This window comes from Lissotriton helveticus, chromosome 12 (genome assembly GCF_964261635.1).
Source record: "Lissotriton helveticus chromosome 12, aLisHel1.1, whole genome shotgun sequence".
NCBI classification, from domain to species: Eukaryota; Metazoa; Chordata; class Amphibia; order Caudata; family Salamandridae; genus Lissotriton; species Lissotriton helveticus.
Genome location: NC_136073.1, coordinates 235,458,932 through 235,483,083, shown reverse-complemented (window position 1 = coordinate 235,483,083; position 24,152 = coordinate 235,458,932). Strand labels below are relative to the sequence as shown.

Sequence of the window (24,152 nt, the reverse complement as noted above, 5' to 3'; positions counted from 1 at the left end):
TCAAGATCCATCATTTTGGGTCTTTAGTGTGTGGTCAACCTAAATTACCTTTATTTAGCATTCTTTTATGTGTTTGTAGGTGAACCATTGCCTTGTACTCTGTGATTGAAAAGTTAGTGTAATTTAGTTTTTCTTTCTACAAATAGATCAGCTAGAAAAGCATTGTCCATGGTAGTATGCATATTTCACAGTAGACCTGGGATGCATACTGCGAACAGGGACTAGGAGCCATGCGATGGATTGTGCCTACTCAAGTACATTCTTAATCCTTTGTTCATCTTTACCCCTATTGTTCCCAGAACTTCGGCCAGTCTTAATAGTTCACAGAAAAGTGGCAGAGACTACCTCCTCGCCAGGCACCATTGCCAAAACATTTTAGTTTGCAGTGCAGTCTTGAGACTGGTGGTCAGCTGTCTGCCTTAGTGACTCTTCTTCACATTGAATAATGGACCCTTCGAAATAACCAAATTGTTTAGTCCCTTCCATTTCTGGATGCACCTCTCATGTTCCCCCGGTTTACTCTCAGACATCCGGGAATCTTGTCTTGATTCTGTCAAAAGAAGTGATGACATTGATACCAGTTCAATCACCCATTTGGTGAGCAGAGGACTAGAGTGGTACTCCTATTACTCTGTTTTCCTTGAAGGATGGGGGACTAAGACCACCAGACTTGTTGGCTTCTGGGGTCTTTACAAAGGTCATTGTTGGTGGCTGTGGCACACCTATGCAGGCTAGGGATCATATTTCCCTGTACCATTAGTTATTTTCGAAGTTTTATAAAGCGCCAACATGACCCATCTGGGAATCCGAGCGCTGTATATAGAGCAGTTAGGTCAAATGTACAAGGTAAAAAATGCATAAAGGGAAGTGAGGGGGCAATGCAAACCCAGCAAATGAATACAGAAAAAAACAGCAGCTTGGTGGATCGACGATCCACAGGAGTCTATATGTAAATGATCAAGCATATTGATAAAGAATTACTAGTAATTAAGTATTCCTAGTGGAGGAGACCATTAACCAGAAGCTTTCTTACTTCATTTTGAAGAATGCAGAGGAGGGATTTGTCCTAATTTCTGGGGGCAGTGCGTTCCATATTCTTGAGGCAAGACCAGGAAAGGAGCGGTTGTAAGTCTTCTTTGTATTGAACTTCTCTATGACTAGCAGCTGAAGACAGGCTTGCTGCACCTTCTTTTAGATCACCGACAGACATCTGTATCATTGCTCGGTACGCTGGAGATCTCTATTAATGAGCTCAAATCTCTTTAGCCCATTAGATGGTTGCATTTATTGAGTCATTCTGGACACTGCTGTCTTGAAGACCCTCTCACCCAGCAACAAGCCAGGGAAATCCCAGTGTTTTAGACGGGAGCTTCCCTGTTCCAGCCTTGACGGTTCGGAAGCTGCTTGGGTCTAGGTAGCATGCATTCTACTGGTGACTTGCACCCTCTGGCATAGGTGGGCCCCTTAATAGAAAATGCTCCTGCCGGGGGCTCAGCCATGGGGAAGTCTTTCTAATAGAATGTGCTTTTCCAATGGACTTCTCGGGACCTTTATTGGTGGATGACTGGCACCAGTCTAATGTGCAGCAGGCCATTTTCCTTTCCACCTTCAGAGCCTACAGTAGAGATGATTACGTCGTCCATCAGCTGGATGAGGTCACCTGGATGATGTGGAGATTGGAGGCTGTTGGTCTAGGATAGAACAGTTTTGCCACCGAAGTCTCCTGACTGGTGCCATTCGACTGGCTCTCTATGCCTTTCTGCTGTCGAACAAGGCTAGGTCAATCCAGGTGCTGATAGACCACACTATTGTCACATTGGCCTGCAACAGGCAGGACGGAGTGGGGTCTTGTGCCATCTGTCTTGAGGCTTGGCGATGGCAGACTCTTCCCAGGATTTTCCAGAAAGTCCGTCATCTGGAAGGATACTTTAATATCGGTGCAGACAATCTCAGCTGGCAACATTGTGCCAGTCACAAGTGGGTTCTGCACCTGGTGGTGGCTCAGGGTAGACCTGTTTGCTACTTTTGAAAAAACTCCTTGTCCATTATATTTTTGGCACTATGGTGGTTTCTCCTCATGTGTTTTTAGGAAAGATGTTCCACCTTCGGTGAGGCTCCGGCCTCTTGTTTGTGTTTCCCACTTTGATGCTGATCCCACAGTTTCAGAAGAAAGTCTGGCAGCACCAATCACAACTGATTCTGGCCGGCTCAGATTGAGCCAGGAGGGTCTGGTCTTTGAACTGCTGATCTGAGCATCTGCCCTCCACTTCTGCTTCATCTTTAGGAGAACTTGCCCTCCCAGCAGCAAGGCAGGGTGCTGCACCTGACGCTCCACAATTTACCCCTTCATACATGGAGATTAAACAGGCTTTGATCTTCTGTTTTCTCACTGCACTTCAGCCACCAGTCCGAGTTTCCCATTTAATGCAGATAGAAGCGAGGTAACCCTCTTAAAGGTGAAACTGTCTGATCTTCTCTGTAGCCTCTAAACTACTGCTTCTTTCCTGTCTTAATTGTTTTGATGATCAGAAAAGGCAAGTGGCTACAATGGGCAGGCAATATTGAAGAATCAGTTTGACACTTATCACTCTTCACTTCTGCCCCCATAAGGTGTGAAACACTTCTTTACAATCTATGCACAGCATGTGGATCTAGAGTAGCTTCAAAGTGCTAAAGGAAAAGGTTACTTAACTTTAACAATCTGTTTGCAGCTTGAGACTGTTGTCACATGGCACCCACCCTCCACCTTGAAGATGGGTGATCCCAAGGTTACTTTTGTAAACCCGTTATGCTCCCAATGACCGAGAGCATGATGATGATGTGGAAAATGCTGTCTAAATGTGGTGTCTAAGTTCTGTGTGCTACGAGTCGACGTCCGCGTGAATCACACTGTATCTGCTTATGATGCCCAAAACTACTGTATTGATGTAGAGAAGATGCCTCTCTAGTCCAGCTGGAATGATGTTGCGCATGGGAATCTAAAATTGTAATAAGCAGTAGACCATTGTTACAGGAAAGAAACATCTTATTTGCCAATCTTTTTTGTTAGCTTGATGGAAGTAAATCTAATTTGGTTTTGGTAGAGAGTATACCAATGAATCTCAAGATCATATTGATACATTATAGGCTCAGTTGAAGTCTCTCCTGGAAAAAGTACTTTGTGGTTAATAGCAAAACTGTTAAGTGCTGAAATGCCTAATTTTTATTGTTGCAGGCTGAATTAGAAATCCAGACGGATGCAGTAGATGCCGGACAGAAAGTTATTATTATTGATGACCTGCTTGCCACTGGGGGTAAGTAACGGTCTGGTTAGTTGGGAATAAGCTGGCTGTGGATGAATTCCATGAAACAACTGTGGTGGCAATCTGTAAAAGCACACCAAGAAATTAGATTACTGTTTGGAATGGGTGGCTACCCACTTTAAGGAATAATCACAACCCTTGTAAGGATGAGCCCTCAAAGTTATTAAATTCACGCTAAACACCTTGGTAGCTATGGAATAGTGCAAATAGGCTTAACTTGGGGTAATGTGTAAAGAATTTATGCTGGACCAAAGCAGCAATAAAGGCAAAATGCTAAATAATAAAACTCTTAAAATAATAAACAAAATGATAAAAATCCAATAAGGGTAATTGGGGTTGGGATTTTTTTTAAAGTTTTATGTAGTAAGCACCACGGGGGATAAATTGTTAATAAGTCAATGGCTGAGGTAGAATGGGAGCTTAGCACAATTTAAGCCGACTGTGATGAAAGTCAAGTTGGATACACCAACTAAATTTGTCTTGGTCAAAGAATATACCCTCTGACTTTCCACCACAGTAGTACACTTCTTAAGCTCCCCCCAAACTCACTGGAGGCCTTTAGAGACTCTCAGGGTGTTGGGCAGAGGCCAAAAGTAGTGTTTAGTCCAGGTCCAGTTGCCACTGGTCAAGTCAGGTAGCTGGGGGGAAAGGACTCTTGTAGCTTGTTGTATCGGTGTAGCTTGAATAGGTGGTCAGCATTATGATGCTTGAAGCCCATTTCTTTGTCCTGGGTACAAAAGGGAGAATAAAGTCCTTCAGGGCTTGTCTCGGGTCACACACGGCAGGTACACTCCCCTTCTGTTCTTCTGAAGGTCCAGTAAGTGTTCTGAAGGGGCTGCCCAGAAGTGCCACATTCATGCCTGGCACTATCGAGTGAGGGAAATTACTCCTGGGCACATTCTAACCAATGGAGTAAAAGTGCCCAGGGCCAACCCTACCCACTTTGGGCATTTTCAAGATAGCAAAAGTTGTCACCCATTCTAAACTTGACCACTGAGGGTGTGTGGGGAGTGTGCTATGGTAATCTTTGTGTTTTCCATAATCTAACACTGAAATCCAGTTTAAAGAAGCCGCTGTACCCACACTAATCCCGGAAAAACAAATGTCTGGTAGGACAAAGGCCAGCTCCTCCAGCAACCAGATAGTGGATACACAAGAATTGTCTTGGCATCCTGTTATCCACCTTTAAAGCGTACCGCTAGTGTTTTATGTAAACCCAGCAAACCAGAAAAACAGGATTTGACACTACAGCAGGACTTAACACTGTAGTGTCAAAACAGATGCCCAGAAACCCAAGTTACATATTTGGTAAGGTTCAGAGGAGTCCTCTCTGTCCACTCAGGCCGGTCTATTAGCTTCTGGGAAGTGTTTCACACCTATACAAATGCTAACCACTGACTGAGAGGCACTGCAGAGCAAATGGAAATTAAACTCCAGGAACTTCAAGCAACTTTCTAAAAGTTATTTTTGCCTAATATTTATTTAAAATCCAACTTCACCATTGAATTGGATTTTAATAATTATTTAAAATAGTTGTTTAATTATTCTTCAAGCGAGCCGCATTCCTGAGGTACAGTATTAGGATTGGAATCCCTGCCACCGGTAAAAATAGCTTTTGAATACTAGTCACTGTAATGACACATTAACATTTAACTTCTACATGTCGTACTTTTAAATGTTATGCACCCTGCCTTGTGGATTACAAGGCATATGTACTGGTGACTGATTAATATTTAAAAGGGAGGTTTTGACTTGTCAAAATGGTTTATTTTGACAGGTTGAATTGCAGTTTTTACAGTGCTACAATCGGGATACACAGAGCAGGCCTCAAGCCATGTTTGCACTGCCACTATAGTGGATGGCACAATAGGTGCCAAATATTGACATATTTAACTTGCCTACAAGTCCCTAGTATATGGTACAAAAAATACCCGGGGCCTTGATGTAAAATGCCATCAGAGGATGGCAGCACCTCTGATGGCATTTAACATCAAGGCCCAGGGTATTCTTTGTACCATATACTAGGGACTTGTAGGCAAGTTAAATATGTCAATTAATATACAAATTAAATGGTACTTTTAAAGGGGGGCACAAGCACTTCACTACTTGCTAGCAGGGGTAAAGGGGCCAGAGTTTAAAGCCAGCAAAAATATGGGATCCAGCAAAAAGTGAAAAATATGGGGTGACCACGCAGAAGGCAGATTTCTTAAAGATCAAAATCGTATTCTAATGTAAAATCGCTTCGTTTTTAGCCTATGAGGTGACAGTCGTGATCAGGAAGTCACACCACATAATATACCAGATGATTTTCTGTTGAGATTCCATACTTATTTGTGAGTTTGATAGTGTTGTATTTCCCCCCACGGCCCAAGGTATTAAGAATCTGAGAAATGCCAATATTTACCTATTGGGTCACTCTGGTTTTCCTGGACCCTGCCTAACAGTTTTTGTGTTTCCTAATTACCTCTGTATACCTACATCCGACCACATCTAGGAAATGCTGAATTTGATAGTGTTATGTGCCACTCCACTGCTTTCTTTGGCACCACCCATTCTTGTACCCACAATCTTGAACAAGTGTGTAGTTTTCTTCCGTCGCACATTTCATCGGAGATGAAGAGAACTAGAAGAGGCGCCCAGGTCTAGTTGTTAAGCCACTGATGTTTGGAACCTTTAGCCTTGGATTGTGTGGTTCTAGGTAAATCAGAACCCCCCCTTTCTAAAAATGTATGTTTGAATTGCAATTGTAAATGTGTGAAATGTAATTGTGTTGTTCAGCTATATGAATCACTGCTTGAACTCCACAATCTTGTCTCGCAATTCTTCTCCCCATAATTTGCAACTAGGGCTATATAACTAAAAATACCTACAAGAGAGCCAATGTGGTAGTTGGCCAGCCATGCTCAGCTGTTGGAAAAAAGGTGAGGTTTGTGATCCAAGCCTGATTTCAGTTTGTCTCATTCGCCTCGTTTACTCCGATGAGTTAGAAATGCACTTTGGAGTGATCATAGCTGCGCTTTCTGCTTTCCATGGTTTGTTTATATGAAGCTTTTCCTCTCTCCTCTAAAGGAAAGTGCCCATGCTCTGTTTATATTTTGTCTTCTTGCCCCCCACGTATTAAAGTTTCTGTTTCTTTGTAGGTACCCTGTGGGCAGCTTGTCAGCTCATGAAGAAACGAGGGGCTGAAATTCTGGAGTGCTTGGTTCTGATAGAGTTGACGAGCCTCCGGGGGGCAGAGAAACTGAAATCTGTCCCACTTTATTCCTTGCTGCAGTATGATTAGGGCCATCTTCTGGATCGAGTCATTCGCCTTTTGGTTTTTGTGTACTCACACCAAGGGTGTTGCTGCTTCATTGGGTATGGAGTTGTGGTCCTAGAGGATTCGCTCTTGACCTCTGTAAGCATGAATCCATACTCCTAATCTCTGATTCACCACTTAATCAAATTGTAAGTTCCTTGGCAGATTATTTCATCTCCCTGTGCCTCAGTTCCCTTATCTGACACGAATAGGGAGCGCTGGCTTTCTCTATAATTAAGGGCTATAAATAAATCTGAATGTTTCCTTGTATAGCAATTCCACATGTGCATGCAAACCTATCGCAGCTCTAGAAAAAAGGAAGCCCTGGATCACATGGGCACTGCTCACAAGTGATTAGAAACAAGTGACAGCGTAAGCGCCTGTGTTTTCATATCCTTTATTTGCAGAAGCATAGTTTTCTTCCAAGAGAATGTCCTATACTTCTCCGATTACAGGTTCAATCTGTATTAAACCAATGTGGACACTTCTTGCGCTTTCCTGAACGGGAAGTGTATGGACACAACCAACAAAAAAGTATGAGCAGATTTGCTACTCTTACGCTAGCTAGCATTGTATAGTCTTAAATCACGTGTTCTTCCTAAATAAAATGGCCTTTTTAGAAATACTTTTTTCTAATCCCATTTAAGATGTTTCCTTTTTTCAGTTCTGCATAGTTGGTGGGGCCCAGTTTCTAGTTATGTCTGTGTGAAAGGAGAAATGAAGGATATCAGTGTGGAAGGAGAAGTGTGGTGATATGTTGCAGGCTTAATTTGAGTGTTTCTTAAAACCACATGTGGGTAAAATGATGTTTTATAACTCTGATTGTGGAGTGCAAATGCAGTGTACTAAAGATTTGGACCTGGACCAATTTATTTCAGTAGATTTGTCCCAAAACTCTGATGCCTTGCCTCAGGTAGCTGTAGCTGGGCTGTCGGTCAAAGATGAACCCGGCAACTTAACCGCCTGCATGAATTACCTGTATAGACTTAGCAAATGTTTCCTATCTTTCTCATCTGTGTGGTTATACTCTTGGGCTGCCCAACCAGAAACCCCACTAGCAAGGCCCCAAGCTTGATGTGAGAATTTCAGCTCATTCTGAACACTCCCTTTGAACTCCCACACTATTGCAGTGCCCCAGCCTGCCCAGAGAAGCCATCTTATCTTGGAACCCTTCCCAGAGCCACTAACCCAATCCGCATTTTGCTTCCCGCCCCAACCACCACCACCACCACCTCCTCAAAGTCATTCTTGTTGGTCTCCACGTCTGGTTGACCACTTACCCATGCATGAGCCACTACTTCGCCCTGTCCTGCACAATAATCGGACATCTAGACCAGTTCCTAATAGAAGAGTTATGACCTGAGGAAGAAAGTGATTGGGGGTTGGCTGGGTCTTAGTGTCATTCAGCAGGTTGTGGGGCAGAGAGAGGGCCTATGTCAAAATGAGTAACCGAAATACGGGGAAGGATATGAGAGAACAACTTAAAAGTGAGCACCCAAACTAAAACTTCTTCATTGAGCCATACCCTTGAGGTACGGTGAGCTGGCTCATTTACTGCTTCTGTCCACACCCTCCCAACATGTAAGTAATATGAGGTTCCCCCGGTTATGGGTGTGGTTAAAATAATCCGCCACAAAGGATCACCAGCGAACAGGGTAAGCTCAGTCCAGATGAGTGTATTCTTTCTGGAGATAACATGCCATACAAGGAAAGATAACCGGGAAACAGGCAGAACCATTGAGAGTTCAAAGTAAACAGTTGAGTAATATTAAAACCATTAGGAACATTGTAACTGTTTTAAACTGCTTTCATAATCTTAATACCCTGAAAGGTATATTGGACTTTATTCTTTGCCTTTCTAGGTCATGGCTTTGCAGAGAGAGAGCTGTTATCCAAGGTGCCAGCAGGTTATATAATATCTTTCAAATGTGTTCCATGAATAAGGGAGGAGGCGTGGATATCACTGCCTTAGAAGATGCTGAAATCAAGCTTGTCTGCAACAGGTAGTTTCAGATATCCTATTCAGTTAAGTTACTCTTTTGAGCCTTATTTTGGTATGTAGGCCTCTTGATACTGCCCAATCTGGTTTCAGATATCTCTACAGTAGAGGTCTTCGAACCTTTTTTTTATTGCACTCTGTCTCCCTTGAGCAAAATATTTTGAAGTTGCCTCCCCCACTCCCCCCACACACCTACATTTTATGGGAGGGAGCGATGGTTGATCGCAGGGGGTCGGAATTATGAGAATTTCAAGTATGCTTTTAATGTGACACTTATCGAAGCGCAAATGCATCAAACAGAATTGACTGAAATAATTACTCGCCATAATTGGGGTGTTGTGAGTCCCTTGCACTCCTGGGCCTCAATGCAACTACACCTGCTGCCCTGATGATAGATTTGACCCTGAGAAGCAGGCCATCTCCTGTTCTTCTTTCACCCCTTCCCCACCATGCCAAACCATTACCTCATTTTTGAAACATGCTGTCTGTCTATTTTCGAAAAAAAATGAGCTGCTGCATGCGTCCCCCCCTTCCCCCTGCTTTTGGGGCAAGGGTGCCCTATGCCCTAATGATAGCAAGGGAAATACGCCTCCGTGCCAGGTTATTAAAGTAAGCCATTCATAATTGTGATGCAGTGGCCCCTCAGACCACTGGGCCCCAGTGCTATTGCACATGCTTCCCTAGTGATAGCTACTGACTTCTGAAGCAGGCTGTCTCCTCTGCCCATTGTTGACAACATGGACTTCTATCTCAGGTCAGCCCTCTCCCATCTCTCTGATGCCCAAACAAAGGTGTCACCTCTGATTACATTTTTCCCCCCATGGGCCATTGTTCCAGAGTCCCAAACAAACACTAGAACAGCAAGTATGCACTGGTCCTCTAATGCAAGAAAGGAAATATAGTAGAACAGTCATAATTCCGCAGCACCAAAGTGCCTACAGATCTGTAAAGCAAGAAGTCTATTCTGTTCATTCGACTGGGACATCTCTCCTAGACCTGATGCCCAAAGCAGGCTTTCTTTTGCTTTGTGGGAAAAACACACACACACATCTAGCACTGCCTTCCTCCTCTTGGGCCCTGCTCTGTGTGCAGCAAGGGTCGCCTGGGCCCTGATGCTAGCAAGGAAAATGCCCCGTTCCCCACACTCTTTTTCAGGTCTCGCCTAGCAATGCAGCGCATGCGCTGCTCGCCTTGACGAGATCTATTGCTGTTGATTTTTCAGCGGAAGAGGGACAGGAGATGTGCACGAGTGTACAAGAGATGTGCACGCATACGGCTTGCAGCGTTAGCACAGCGCGCACATGGCACGCTTTCGCTTTCCCTCTTGCTCGCTCCCTCCCTGTGTTCTTCAGGGTGTGAACGTCTTTATCCAAATATGTTAGCCCCTGTCAGGGCACTTCGCACAAGACACATACCGGGATGCGGTTCAAGCGGGCGACCACTAAGTGGTGCTACAGCCACCACTCTACTCAGGCCACAGCAGTCTCCCTGATGCTGCGGGCATGTTGCCTCTCATGGGCGCTACAGGGAGAAGTTCAGGAGGGGTAGCACACAAAGAGGTGTCTGGCTGTGCATCTCACACCTGCAGGGATGCTATATCCAACTGCGGCAGCAGGCTCACACGATAATACATCTCTCGCCGGCCTACAGCACTTCTTCAAGCCGGGAGACTCCTCTCTCGGCACAGATGCTTGATATTGGGGCAGGGAAACATGTGCGGCGTTGCTGCAGTTCCGCATTCTCTGCGCCCTCAGACCTCTTAAGCCGGCGGTATTGCCTTGGGCCTTCTGCCCAACTCAATCGCCCCTTCTCTTTTTGTTTAATTGTTCTTGGGACACATTGGGTTGGCACGATGGGGATTATTCCGCTCCCTAGTAGGCTTACAGTGTACAGGCGCCTCATGCGTGTATGGCGCATTGTATTCTCTGATCGTGGCTTTACTGATGATCTTCCCTCACCTTGATGGCCCAGGTCGTAGCTCTGTTGGCTCTTCTCTGCACAGCCTGCCTCACAAAGGCTCTCCCCCAGGCCCCAGCTGCCTTTTACTGCCATACGCCAGTTACAAGACTGACTTCCCCCCCCAACCCCCCCTCAAATGCCGTTCAGTAGCTCGGACTGACGCTTGTCAGGCACACGCATTTCAAAGGGACGTGCAATGAGTCTAACTCTTCCCCTGTGCAATTTGCCTTTCAATCCCAGAGGCCAGACGTGACTGACTCGGGCACCAGCCCTACCATTGTTAGTGCACCTTTCTAATAGCTGGCTGACCATGCGCCATACCTGCAGTTTTTTTTAATTGATTCTTTCCGAAACTCATCAACTTCTTGCCCACTATTTATTTCTAGCTCTCATGGCTTTCATTGGCTAGCTGTACTATATGGGAATGTTTAATAATTTCAATTTGGGAATATGCCTTTGCCTACAAATAGGTATATGGATTAATGGTACCACAAATATATTTATCGATCTGCCTCTCAAGGGTTACATCAAAACACCTCATACATCGCAATCTGCCTTGCAGTATTAGACATAAATGCTAAAACAAATATATAGGATGTACTCGTGTCCAAAATGTTGAACACTTTATTTTGTACAAATATTCTACACCACGTTACTAAGCTGATGTTATTTAAAGCAACAAAACCTACTTTACTTGTGTTTAGCCTAATTGTTAATGATATACTAATTACCCGCTGCACTCTGGGTGTGTGTGTGTGCGCAGCAGTAGAGGGATACTGCACCCCGGCTCCACCCAAAAAAAAAAGAAATTTGCTTTTTAACACAACACCGCATTATGCTGCTACGCAAGGTGGTGATGCAGAACCCATTTGTCCTCAGGGAGCCAAGGCACATACATAGTTGCACTGCTCATTAGACATTAATACATAATTACACTCCACATATATCCACTTGGCTCCAAAACACATAACTACACTCCACAAAATTCAACTCAGCAGCGCCCCATATTTACACTCCACAATGCTACACCACACAATTTAATGCCACACAGTTCCATACCACACAACAAAATTACACTCCACTCTGTAGCACATAATCACACCGCACATAAATCTACTCAATGGCACACAGCAACACTCCACACTATGCCACATAATTCTACTCAACATAATTTAACTCAGTCCCACACAATTCTATGCAACACAATTCAACTCCACATAATTCAATTCCACAGCACACAATTTCACTCCACAACACAGCACACAATTTCACTCCACAACACATAATTCCACGACGCACTGCATACATCTAATCGAAATCACAGAATTCCACATCATGTCACATAATTCAATACCACGTCACTTAATTCCACTCAATACATGACACTTCACAACACACAATACCACATCAGTCCACTCCAGTTAATACCACATAATTACTATCCACATAATTCCATTGCACAAGCATACCCTCAACCAACATTTCTCATATTGGTTCACTTAAGGTCTTACAGCACCGTTTCTTTACCATAGCTTTTAAAAAAAATCCAGACCGAAACACACACTCCTCCACTTCTTTCGGTGTGTACACAAATGCAGCTTCTTTATGTGTCTATAACCTTCTCTCCCATTCATTCTCTCTAACACACTCATTCTACTACTCTATCTAGTCTTCATTCCCCACTTCATACACAAACGACCTATTCCTCTCAATCTTACTTGCTATCTGATTTATACAGCTCTACCCCGATCTATTCACCATACCACATAATTCCATTACATAAATACACTACACACCACACAATTCAACCCCACACTATTTCACAACTAACAATTCCAATCCAAAACACAAATTCCACTCCATACAACATACATCCACTCTACTCCAAATAAAAAATATAAGTAAAAAACAATATAATTTACAGTGCCAATAGCTCAAACTCTAGCAAATGTGAGACCTATTGCATTGCAAATGCTTGTTATTGTAGAGAAGGGGAGGGGGGGGGTTCCTGTGCTGTGAAGCAGAGAGCTAAAAAGAAATATCCCTTTCCATCGGGCGCTTGCTACCTGAAAGAAATGTAAATGCATGCACCAAATATAAAGACTACTTTGGAGCCAGTATTAATTTTAATTGATGGAATCACTTGAAGCTTCATAGTGGCAAATATTTATTCTTTTTGAGAGATAATCTAAAGGTGATGTCAGTGGAGTTCTGGCATATGTCCTTTTAATGGACACTTACAAAAATATTTGCACTAGATACAGTGTGATAACTTATTTTGTAAGTTATTTTTTAAGTTCCTATGTTTATTTTTAAATTACTTGTTAATCACTACATTTTGCAGCAGCATATTTCATACTGTGTAATGCAATTTTAAAATAAAGGTATGTTCACATTGCTTTTTGTCACAGGCTCGCATCCTGTAGCACTATAAATAAACAAGTCTGTATTTCTTTAAAAAAAAATATTCTTTATTGATTTTCAACAAGTTATACAAGGGATTTTCTTGTGGCAGTAATCTTATGCGTAGCATTGCAATAACAATTGCTTGATTAGCGTAGGCAGGGTGTCCGGTATGACATACAATGATCCTAATGCAGTGATAACATTATACGCCTTTAATATTGCAGGAAAATAAAAAGAAATGCAAATTTTCAATTACAATACATAACAGCTAAACTGCTAGCTATACAAAGACGTTCGATCTCGTCTGTCCAGCTCGTGCTTAATTTTGGCCACTGGTGAGTTGGGGTATGCAAACTCATATGTACATGGGTGGATGTAGGGGGAGGAGGGGATAAGGTAGCAGGGGAACCACACCCGACCACAATCACAGTCCAGCTCGGAACACTCTCCGGGCATAGCCATACGTGCTATAGGGATGTGTTGTGCTTGCATGTGTATAAGAGTATGGTCTAGCAGAAGTGTTCGTCAAGAAGGGGGCGTGGGGGGAGGACCTATGATGAAGTTGGGTGGGCTGTGGACAACTTAGCCTCTACAGATGTCATGTAGTCTTGCCATTGCATGGTGTTGACCTGTGCAGGTGTTCGTGATGCAATAGACACCTGCCTTGTGTGTTCTGTGACTAGTGCCCTGCGAAGTTCGAAGAGCCATGATTGTGTGTTAGGAACAAGTTGCGATTTCCAAGGCAAAATCCCAAAATGTATTGAGATTCTTGCGAGAGGCATTGCGCTTCATGATTCCCAGCAGGAAATGGGGGCCCTGAGCTGTTAACAAGCCCCTATTCCTCACTGCAACAATCAGTATTTAATTCTGTGACCCTGGTCACATACTTTCATCTGCAGATCTCACATTAACCAAGTGAAGTTTTATAGCCTGAAAGTACATTTCCCATCGATTTTCATTTACAGGGTGTTATTTTGTATGTTGTTAACTGAAGGTAAAAACATCAAAATGCAGACAATTTTGTTCTTTTTAGCCCCCTCTTTTACTCCCTCTCCTCACTAACTGCCCCTGCCCCCATGGCACTTATTATTAAAGTCCCCCACACCACACCTTTATTGCACCTCAACCCCTGCAAGCAAATGAAGACACCCTGGAAAAGATAAACGCTTCTCTGGTTTATAGGCTTACTTTGACACCTTTTTTCTACTAATTGACAACAAAATCACCCTCTGCTCTGAAGGTCTTACTAGATAGGACTACCCGCTGTTGATAGCTTGCTCACTGGCGTGGCTGAATTCAGTATGAACCTGTTGGTTTAGTCAACAACCCTCTTGACAGGCCATTTTCTTGTTGCTACAATCTGAGGCGAGCCATTTACCTCAGCTGATGTCCTATTCCAATGATGTCGACAGCCCCTACTATCTGTTGAAACATTATATCCCATCCTGAACGAACAGTTGCACAGGAGCAATGTCACACACTAGATTTGGTTTGTATGTCAGACTGCCTTTGTTTTGTGTCTGAAAACTTTCCTCTAATCCGGACAGATCACTCATACCATTTTCAACCATTATGGTTTTTTTTAACCCCCCCCCAAAAACAAAATGTCATCTGTTGGTTAAAAATGCAGGGTCTTTGTCATTTTGGGGAACTTTTGCAGACGTATAGAGCTTGCACTTGAAGAGGTTAGCAAGGCCATTGTAGAAATGTTTAACCATATAGACCTCGGTGCCTTGATGCACACAAAAAAAGCACCATTTATTGTTTACCAGTTATCTAAAGCAAGACCAATGTACTGCTTACTAACCTGAATGCATGTTGTGCAAACCTACTCAGACTTGCACACCCTCCTTTATAAGAGCCCACAGTTTAATTATAAAAAATATCATTGTTAAAGCAAAAATCGGATTTTCTCTATAAATAAGTCAACCCATTAAAGTAATTGTAAACAATTTGCCCTTTCTTCAAGGCCTCCCAGATTTTCTGCCTTTTTGTGTCCCTATATTTTTTGTTGGTTGTAGAACTCTGGCACTTTACAGCAAATAACCATTGAAAAAGTACCTGTGATTCCTCCTTTCAATAAGGTGAAATCAGCATATCCATAACTGAGTCTCTTGCTTCGCACTCCCAAATTTAAGCAATACAGCACTCCCCCATGGAGGGGCACACATGGCGAAGCGAGAAAACCCCTGAAAAGGGGTTTCACTCTCTCAAAGTGAGGCACATCAAAAGACAGTTTTCAGAATAAAGCGTGGGGGTTTTATTTGTGCAACACGAACAGAAAGGCTTTCCCAGATGTTACATGAAACAATTTGCAAATGTATATAGAGAGATGTATATGTGCAAGCAATAGTAACACATCACAATGCCAATAATCAGGGAAATGGGGGATTCACAGCCCTGGGGTCAAGTGACTCATCAAGCCGGGATTTGCCATACTCAGTAGATGTGTCCATCCCTCAGGTCAAAACAAAATCCCACTTTCCAAGTCAAGAAACCCCAGTTTTATAATCTCAATGCACTAGAAGTTTCTGAGAAGACCTCTTCTGTGCCAAGGAAACTTACTGCAGTTGGCCAATCTCCCACAAGAATTCCAAAGGCAAAGGAGTTCACACATACTCTGTGCTCCCACAGGTTCCAGCCCCTTATCTTAGTAAAGCTTGCGAAAGTAGGAAACATACCCACAAGTATAGGAAATAATCTTGAACATGAATAACCTAAATAACATGAGTAATCTGGGGGGGGGGGGGTCTGCTTGTGTTTGCAGAGCTCAAGTGTCAGAATTAATGAGGGCATGTCAAAGCCAATAGTAAAAACTTCATAAAACATCCCAATGTACAACATAATGCACATTTGTGCACCACTGCCTATAGTATCACACTTACTTTCCCAATGTACAACATAATGCACATTTGAGTACCACTGCATATAGCACTACACTCCAAGAAATGTGTGGTATATACTTCTCTGTCCCACTCTCATGCTTTCAAGCGCACATCCCACACGCTCTTTTCCTGGCAAGGCTAAGGCTTACTCCTTGAAACCCTCCCACTCTGAAGCTACCAGGAGACACGAAATGGAATCTCATGGCAAAATGCACATGCAGAAAAAATGATGTCGCACATTTAAGCTAGAATAAATTAAAACACCAAAAGTCAATTAAAACAATGGTAATCTAAGGTCATCAAGTAGTCCCAATATATAGCTGTGCCTCTGGCACTACACTGGTACATTTAACTTATGAATAAGTCCCTAGTATATGGTGTATCCATGGTCTGTAAATTAAATGTCACTACTGGACTACAGCATCATTGTGCCCCCCTACAGTTACAGTGCAAACATGATTGCAAGTCTACCACTTGTAGTCTGGTTGTTGTAGTTATAAACCTCTTTTGACAGCTCAGTATTTTTCTTTTAAATATTTGTCACCTCTATGAATGCCTTATTGACCATAAGGCAGTGTGCATGTTTTTTTAAAGTAGAACCTGAAGGAATATTAATGTTAAACTAACTTGTTACAATCAAAGAGCATCAAAAGCTACTTTCACTGTAGCAAGACTTGCTGTGCCGTAGGAAAACACTGAGCGGCAGAAAGAAGCAGCATCCTCTTGGGCTGTGCATGATGCAGTTTGTACTGATTTTCCAGCTTGGGACAAACCCCTGACGCTAAAAATCAGCACGACCTAACGCAATAGCGGGGCTAGTTTTTTTTTGTCACTTCACGGAGTTCTGCATAGCGGAACTCCACCCAGGCCTCTTACATAAGGCAGTCACTAATATTATCTTGTTTGATGTGAAAACCACTGGTAGTAGTAGCTTAACCCCTTGTACGCTCGTGACGGAACCATTCCGTCACGAGCCACGGTGGGGCTGTGCTGGTGATGGAATGGTTCCGTCACAGCCTGGCCGCCGCGCCTGCGCGGTGCTGATTTCGCGCCTGCGCGGCGCGTTCTATTGAGCGGGCGGGGACATGACGGAACCATTCCGTCACAAGCACAGCGGCTTGTGACGGAGTGATTCCGTCATGAGCATGGTGGCGCCGCGCCCCCCCCCCCACCCTCCCCCTAGCGCCGCGGCGGAATTACCTCTGCGGCCAAAGGGTTAAGGTGATTTTCAGTAAACATAAGTAGCTCTTGTTACTGACAAGGTTGTAGACCCCTGATTTAGGAGTATTGGGAGTGTTTGTGCCCTGTACGTGGTGGACCTTCAGCCTGCGCTTGCCTAACTTTGCCCTTCCAGCCAGCCTTCTAGTCGGCCTATATTACTGTGTCTACTACTCTGGGCAGACGGGAGTTAATTTCGTAGCGCACATTCGTTTATGCATTTCAGTTAGTTGGTTGCATGTTTGGGGTTTATTTACTTAAAAAGCATTCCTGGAAGAGGGGCTACCCCCGAGAAGAACTTCGAGCTCAATATAGCATTTGCTTTGGACTTATAATTGCTACATGGTTATATTCTGTTTTCCTCCCTCAGATGTGTATATTAAAAAAAGGAACTTGGCAGTTGAAAGGTCATTCATAAGATCTTGACAGCTGAAAATCCGGGTAGATTTTAAGGAGCAGACATGGACAAATAACCAAAGTGATTTACACAGCAAAAACCGAAGCATCCTGAATTACTTTCCTTCCCTGGAGAGATCAACTGGAGGTACTAGGATAAGTAAATCCAAAATGGGCGCTACAGCTTCACCTGCCCACTCTTCAAATACGGTTTCTGGAATTATTCACTGCCTGAGGTATTCTTTGCTGGAAAGACAGATTTTAAATATAACCAACTCTCAGGACATCGTAAAGAGGCATATAACCCAGGTAACAGGTTCCTTCACATTTTTTATTTTTATTTATTTCATGGCTTCCACACCTTGGACGACTCAAGTCAAGTACAACTTTATTTCAGTTTTTTTTAAAACATTGAAAGTACATAATAACAAGACTGAAAAAATAAAAGACAAACAATGTGCAGAAGTCCGTAAAAAACGCATTATAGTATGTTAAATACAAATTAATTTGATGTGATTAAAACCAGAATTTATCAGGGTACGTTAAAACGAAAAAAACACACTAAGCATCTCCGTACTAGAGCAATTTCCAGGGGGACCAAAAATGCAATGCATTACAAAACACCAAATTAAAAAAGATTACAACTGCTAAGAAATAACAAGCATTTACAATGCAACGGTCTCGCCTTTGCAAAAGTTAGAGCTATTGGCATTGTAAATGACAAAATTTTTTATTTATGTGTTGGTTTTGAAAATAGATAAATAAATGGCATTGTCATTTACAATGCCAATAGCTTAATTTCTCGCAAATGCCGGTATATCTCTCGTAAATTTGGTATAATGCTGAACTTGGATGTCCAGTCTTACCAATCAGCCCCATAATTAGTTTCTGGCTATATAAAAGAACGTGAAGACCCTAGTGAGGGAGAGCCAGTAGGTTGCTGTAGAAAGACTATTTAGGATTGGTTATTGGAAAAAGCTTCTTTACTTTCATGAGGCCATCAGTAGGTGTTTAAAATATGGCACATAATCATCTCAAAGAGTAAGTGCACCCTTCCCTAACACTGCTCTACATTACCCCCCCTTTCAAAACAAAAATTGGTAATCTTGTAAGTGTTAACAGTGAACATTGGACTGGGCAACCATACGATCTGGGCTTTAAGTAGGCAGGGTCTTGTCGGTGCTCAGCACCAACAGTTCTTAAAAGCAGTTGCCGAAACGGATTTTCAAAACAAAAATTGGTAATCTTGAACTGGGCAACCATACGATCAGGGCTTTAAGTAGGCGGGGTCTTGTCTGTGCTCAGCACCAACAGTTCTTAAAAGCAGTTGCCGAAACGGATCCCTATCGCTATCGGGCTCTCCATTTTTACCCTCGAGGTGGGGGTAAAACAAAAAAAACGTTATTCAGCAATAGTAGCACCTGTCACTGCTTTTGAAGTAACTTTAAAGTGACTCATTTTCAGTTTTTAATAACGCAAACATGAGCAAAAGTTACACTACACAAGGACGTTTTCATTTTTTTGAATGACAGGATGTTGAGCGGATGCCAAGCTCGAACCTGCAGCCCTACGCCACAACCTCGCCTACAAGAGCGGAGCCATTTTTAATATTCTATACAACGAAGTAATAGGTGTTGCTAATTAGCTACGTGTAATGTTACTTATTGTGTTAGATAGCTGGATGAATAGACAGAAGCAGCAAAATACCAGCTGGCCAGCACACTGCACAGATTTTTAGTGCAAGTGTTTTAAGCCACGTCATTAATTATAACAGCCACGCCCCTATGGGAGACTCCAACCCCCCCAGTTTTCCCATCCGACTTAAAGCCCTGCTTAAGATCTTTCTCAAACAAGTGAGTGAGAGAGAGAGTGTGTGCAAGTGTGTTGGGGGATTTTGAGGCAGGAAGAAGGTAAACTGGTAGCAATTAGAAATAGATTGTCAAAACCAAAGTCTATGATAGACAAGAATAAATTACATAAATACGGCAGCCAGAACACACAATAAATGACTAAGTATGTTTAACTTATACTTAACTTAAGTACGCAGACAGTACCACAGAACGGGAATATGGCACATTTCAACGTTTGCTGACCGAAGCGCAATAAAAACAGGAATAAAAAAGGGAAAAGGAAAAGCATGAAAATAGACATGCTACTCTTTTACTCTCAATCTACTAGTAGGCAATAGAGTGAAAGTAGGAGAATAAAGTAAATAAAAGAAACTGAAATCCTTTACTAAGCAATGTCACCTACCTCCAGGTCATCTCGTCTAAGGTGCCGAGCATTTTCACCTACAGTATTTTCCCTAAAAAAATTATAAAAAGGAGCCGTTCTAGTATGATTTCAGGAAATTAATTCATAAACTAGCTAAGCCTGGTGAATAGGAGCAGGTACAGCTCTTAGCATCCGGTTCCTCAAACTATTTGCTTTTCATACATAGTCCCATTACCGTAACCACTCTGTATGATTCACAAGCAAAGTAAAGTGGGGTGGCTGCTGAGAATCAGTTTAAAATAAGAGACTATGAAGACTTACGCACAACGTTAAGAAAAAGAGGACTAAAAAGCAGCCTTTTAGGGGATCCAAGGATTCGAAAAGCATATGTCCACACAATTGGCAGTGTTATTAGTCCGAAATAGCAGGAAACGCCGTTGCATTTCATTAATAGATATTTGGTGGGGCAGTCGGGCGTGTCATTTAGACTCGTGCAGTGCAGGGCTGGCCCTTAGACTCTGCGAATATGCGAGAGAGCCTCGAAGCCCATCACTCTGCACTATACCTCTGCATGAAGTTGCTAGTACTCCCAATATACTCGTGTCGAAAGTAGAGTACATTAAAACAACGAACACCGAGCGCAGCTCTCTCAGTCAATGTTCGTCATCGAGGTTTACGGTATTCTGCAGTAATGAAACCTGAACTGAAATTGTCATTTGGCTATCACTCATGAACTTGGCCTGCGATTTGTGTGATAAATACTCCTCTTATTTCCCATCCACACACAGAAGTGGGCATCACTGGTTCAGCAGGTGCAGTGAAATCGGGGCAAAGGGGCCGAGGAACCCACTGCCACGCTGAGGGTTCTCTTATTAAACAACGTCCTGCAAGGGCCCATTACCTTCCTTGCATTATGGCCCACGGTGACCTTGCTATGCCACTGGACACACGTCAAGGGCTTGCATCCTATACTGCCAGACCTGACAAACCATAACAAGGGGGAGGGGGCAGGTCGGAAGGTGCACCCTGCGCCGCATTGCCATTCTAAATACTTTATAACGTGCCTGCTGGACACTCGCTACTGCGCAAGTAGATTGCTTATGTAAACGTTGGCGCCGCATTGCTTGGACAGAATTACTGAAACTTGCTTTTGTTTACATTGCCGGTCCTCGGCTGTGCCCCATTTCGCTTCCTGATTACGTAGCCATTTTGTTGTTGTTGTTCCCTCTCCTGGCCCGTGTCTCCTCCTCGCTCCCGCCTCCCAGCTGAGCCTCCCTCCCACAATCTGAGTAAGCTCGACCCTCCTCCCCTTCTAGCGCTGTGACCACCTGGGCTTGTCCCGTAGCGGTCGCTCACCCACGCTCCCACGCTTGCTGCCTGCCTGTGTACCTCTTTGCAGCCTGCTACCTTGCTGGTTCCGAAATTGAAGCTTCTCACAGCGATTGGTATCGTAGCCTCTAAGCGCTATTAGAACCCTCCTGCGCCGCATTGCCATTCTAAATACTTCATAACGTGCCTGCTGGAAACTCGCTACTGCGCAAGTAGATTGCTTATGTAAACGTTGGCGCCGCATTGCTTGGACATAATTACTGAAACTTGCTTTTGTTTACATTGCCGGTCCTCGGCTGTGCCCCATTTCGCTTCCTGATTACGTAGCCATTTTGTTGTTGTTGTTCCCTCTCCTGGCCCGTGTCTCCTCCTCGCTCCCGCCTCCCAGCTGAGCCTCCCTCGCCCCCGCCCACTTCAACTTCTACATATGACAGAAGCTCCCGCGCGCAGCGTTCACGCGCAGCGGCCACGCCCCATTCGCGCCGAAGGTAAGCCCGTCCGCGCCGGGACCGCGCCCAGCGCCTGTCCCCCTGGCCCCCGCCGCTCCCACCCATCTAGAATCACATACAATGCCGCTACCCTCCTCGCCCTCAACCCCGGACGCACACCACAATGCTGCGAAGCCAGCCCAGGACGTACCCACGGCCCTTTCGCCTGCCTCTCCTGCAAGTTCAACTGCTTCAGAACCCTTACCAAACCCACCTCCTCCACACACAACTCCGAACCTAACCGCCTGAAGTGCATCCTGCTGAACACCCGCTCGGTCCACAGACACGCAACTGAACTCTGGGACCTTCTCGACACCGCGTCACCGGACATCGCCTTCCTTACAGAAACATGGATGAACTCATCATCTGCACCCGATATCGCCATAGCCATACCAGACGCCTACAAGATTATCCGAAAAGACCGCACCAACCAAACAGGAGGAGGCATCGCCATCATCCATAGGAACACCATCAAAATCACGACCAACTCCGACGATAACTTTGCAACCGCCGAACATCTCCACTTTCAGATCCACAACGACCCTAGGACAACACTTAGAGGCACCCTCATCTACAGGCCTCCAGGTACCCGGACTCGATTCAGCGATGACATCACTGCCCTCGCCTCCGAGAACTACATTCTTTTAGGTGACCTCAACTACCACCTTGAAAACAAACACGACAGCAACACCACCACCCTGCTGGACAACCTGGCCAACCTTGGACTCAAACAACTGGTCGACACCCCCACCCATACAGCCGGACACACGTTGGACCCTATCTTCACCACCAGCAAACACATCTCCTTCCATCGCATCACAGCTCTCCATTGGACGGATCACAGCTGCGTTCACTTCAGCTACAAAACCACCCTGAACCACAACCGCCCACAACCCATTCCTAGGAGAAACTGGAACAAAATCACCTCCGACCAACTCCTCACATCACTCAACCTAAACCCTCCCACCCTCTCATTGGACCCAAACCAAGCGGCCACCAATCTCAAGCAATGGATTACCCATAGTGCTGACGAATTAGCACCCCTGAAAAAGCACCAGACCAAATCAGCCAGCAAAAAGGCTCCCTGGTTCAATGATGACCTCAAAAAATCCAAGAAGCTATGCCGCACCCTGGAGAAAACATGGAGAAAAAACCCAACCACCGACAACATGGCCACCCTCAAGGCAGCCACCCGCAAACACCACCAACTGATCCGATCCGCCAAGAAATTAGCTCTCAAGGACCGCCTCGACAACAACAATCACAACAGCAAGGAACTTTTCAACATCGTCAAAGAATTCACCAACCCCGCCGCAGCATCTAACGACATTACTCCCTCCCAAGACCTCTGCAATGCGCTATCCTCCTTCTTCCACAACAAAATTGCTGACATTCACAACAGCTTTGAGACTACTCCCAACGATCAACCCTCCCCACCCCCCTCAGTTCCCACCCCGCCAACTAACAACCTTAACGCCTGGAACCCAATCACCACCGAAGACACCATCCGCCTTATGAACTCAATCCACTCTGGCTCGCCAACCGACCCCTGCCCCCACCACATCTTCAACAAAGCTGACTCCATCATCGCACCCCATCTCCGGGACGTCATCAACTGCTCGTTCAACTCTGCCACCTTCCCAGAAAGCTGGAAACACGCCGAACTCAGCGCCCTTCTGAAGAAACCCACAGCAGACCCCTCCGAACTAAAAAACTACCGACCCATTTCCCTCCTCCCATTCCCGGCCAAAGTCATTGAGAAAGCCGTCAACAGCCAACTCGCCGCCTTCCTTGAACGCAACAACTCCCTCGATCCATCTCAATCCGGGTTTCGAGCCAAACACAGCACCAAAACCGCCCTCATTGCAGCGACCGACGACATCCGAACACTTCTGGACAACGGAGAAACAGTAGCCCTCATTCTACTCGACCTATCCGCCGCTTTCGACACAGTCTGCCACAGCACCCTTATACAACGCCTTAGCAACATCGGCATACAAGGAAAAGCCTTGGACTGGATCATCTCATTCCTTGCCGGGAGAACTCAGAGTCCGACTTCCCCCATTCAACTCAGAGGCCACTGAAGTCATCTGTGGTGTGCCTCAAGGATCTTCACTCAGTCCCACCCTCTTCAACGTTTACATGAGTCCACTCGCTTCCATCGCTCGTCAACACAACCTCAACATCATTTCTTACGCCGACGATACCCAGCTAATCCTCTCCCTCACCAAAGACCCCAATACCGCCAAAACCAATCTCCACGAAGGCATGAAAGAAGTAGCCGACTGGATGAAACATAGCCGCCTCAAACTCAACTCAGATAAAACGGAGGTGCTCATCCTAGGACCCTCCCCCTCTGCCTGGGACGACTCTTGGTGGCCATCCGCTCTGGGCACAGCACCCACACCCACAGACCTGGCGCGCAACCTTGGCTTCATCCTAGACTCCTCTCTCTCGATGTCCAGACAAGTCAACGCAGTCTCATCCTCCTGCTTCAACGTACTTCGCATCCTCAAAAAGATCTTCCGCTGGATCCCCCTCGAGACAAGAAAGACTGTCACCCACGCACTGGTGACGAGCCGACTGGATTATGGTAACACACTACAGGCCGGAATCACCGCAAAATTACAGAAAAAACTCCAACGCATCCAAAACGCA

At 44.6% G+C, this 24,152-nt stretch overlaps 1 protein-coding gene across 2 annotated transcripts in view; it reads left to right on the top strand.

Moving 5' to 3' along the window:
* APRT (adenine phosphoribosyltransferase) overlaps nt 1-7,225 on the top strand; it is a 39,703-nt gene extending 32,478 nt beyond the window's left edge. For both annotated transcript variants that reach the window (XM_078671379.1, XM_078671380.1), the window contains exons 5-6: nt 3,215-3,293; nt 6,443-7,225. In XM_078671379.1, the coding sequence (XP_078527505.1) occupies nt 3,215-3,293; nt 6,443-6,585 (222 nt within the window). In that variant the 3' untranslated portion in view covers nt 6,586-7,225. The remainder of the gene's footprint in view (nt 1-3,214; nt 3,294-6,442) is intronic.
* The last annotated feature ends 16,927 nt before the right edge of the window (nt 7,226-24,152 follow it).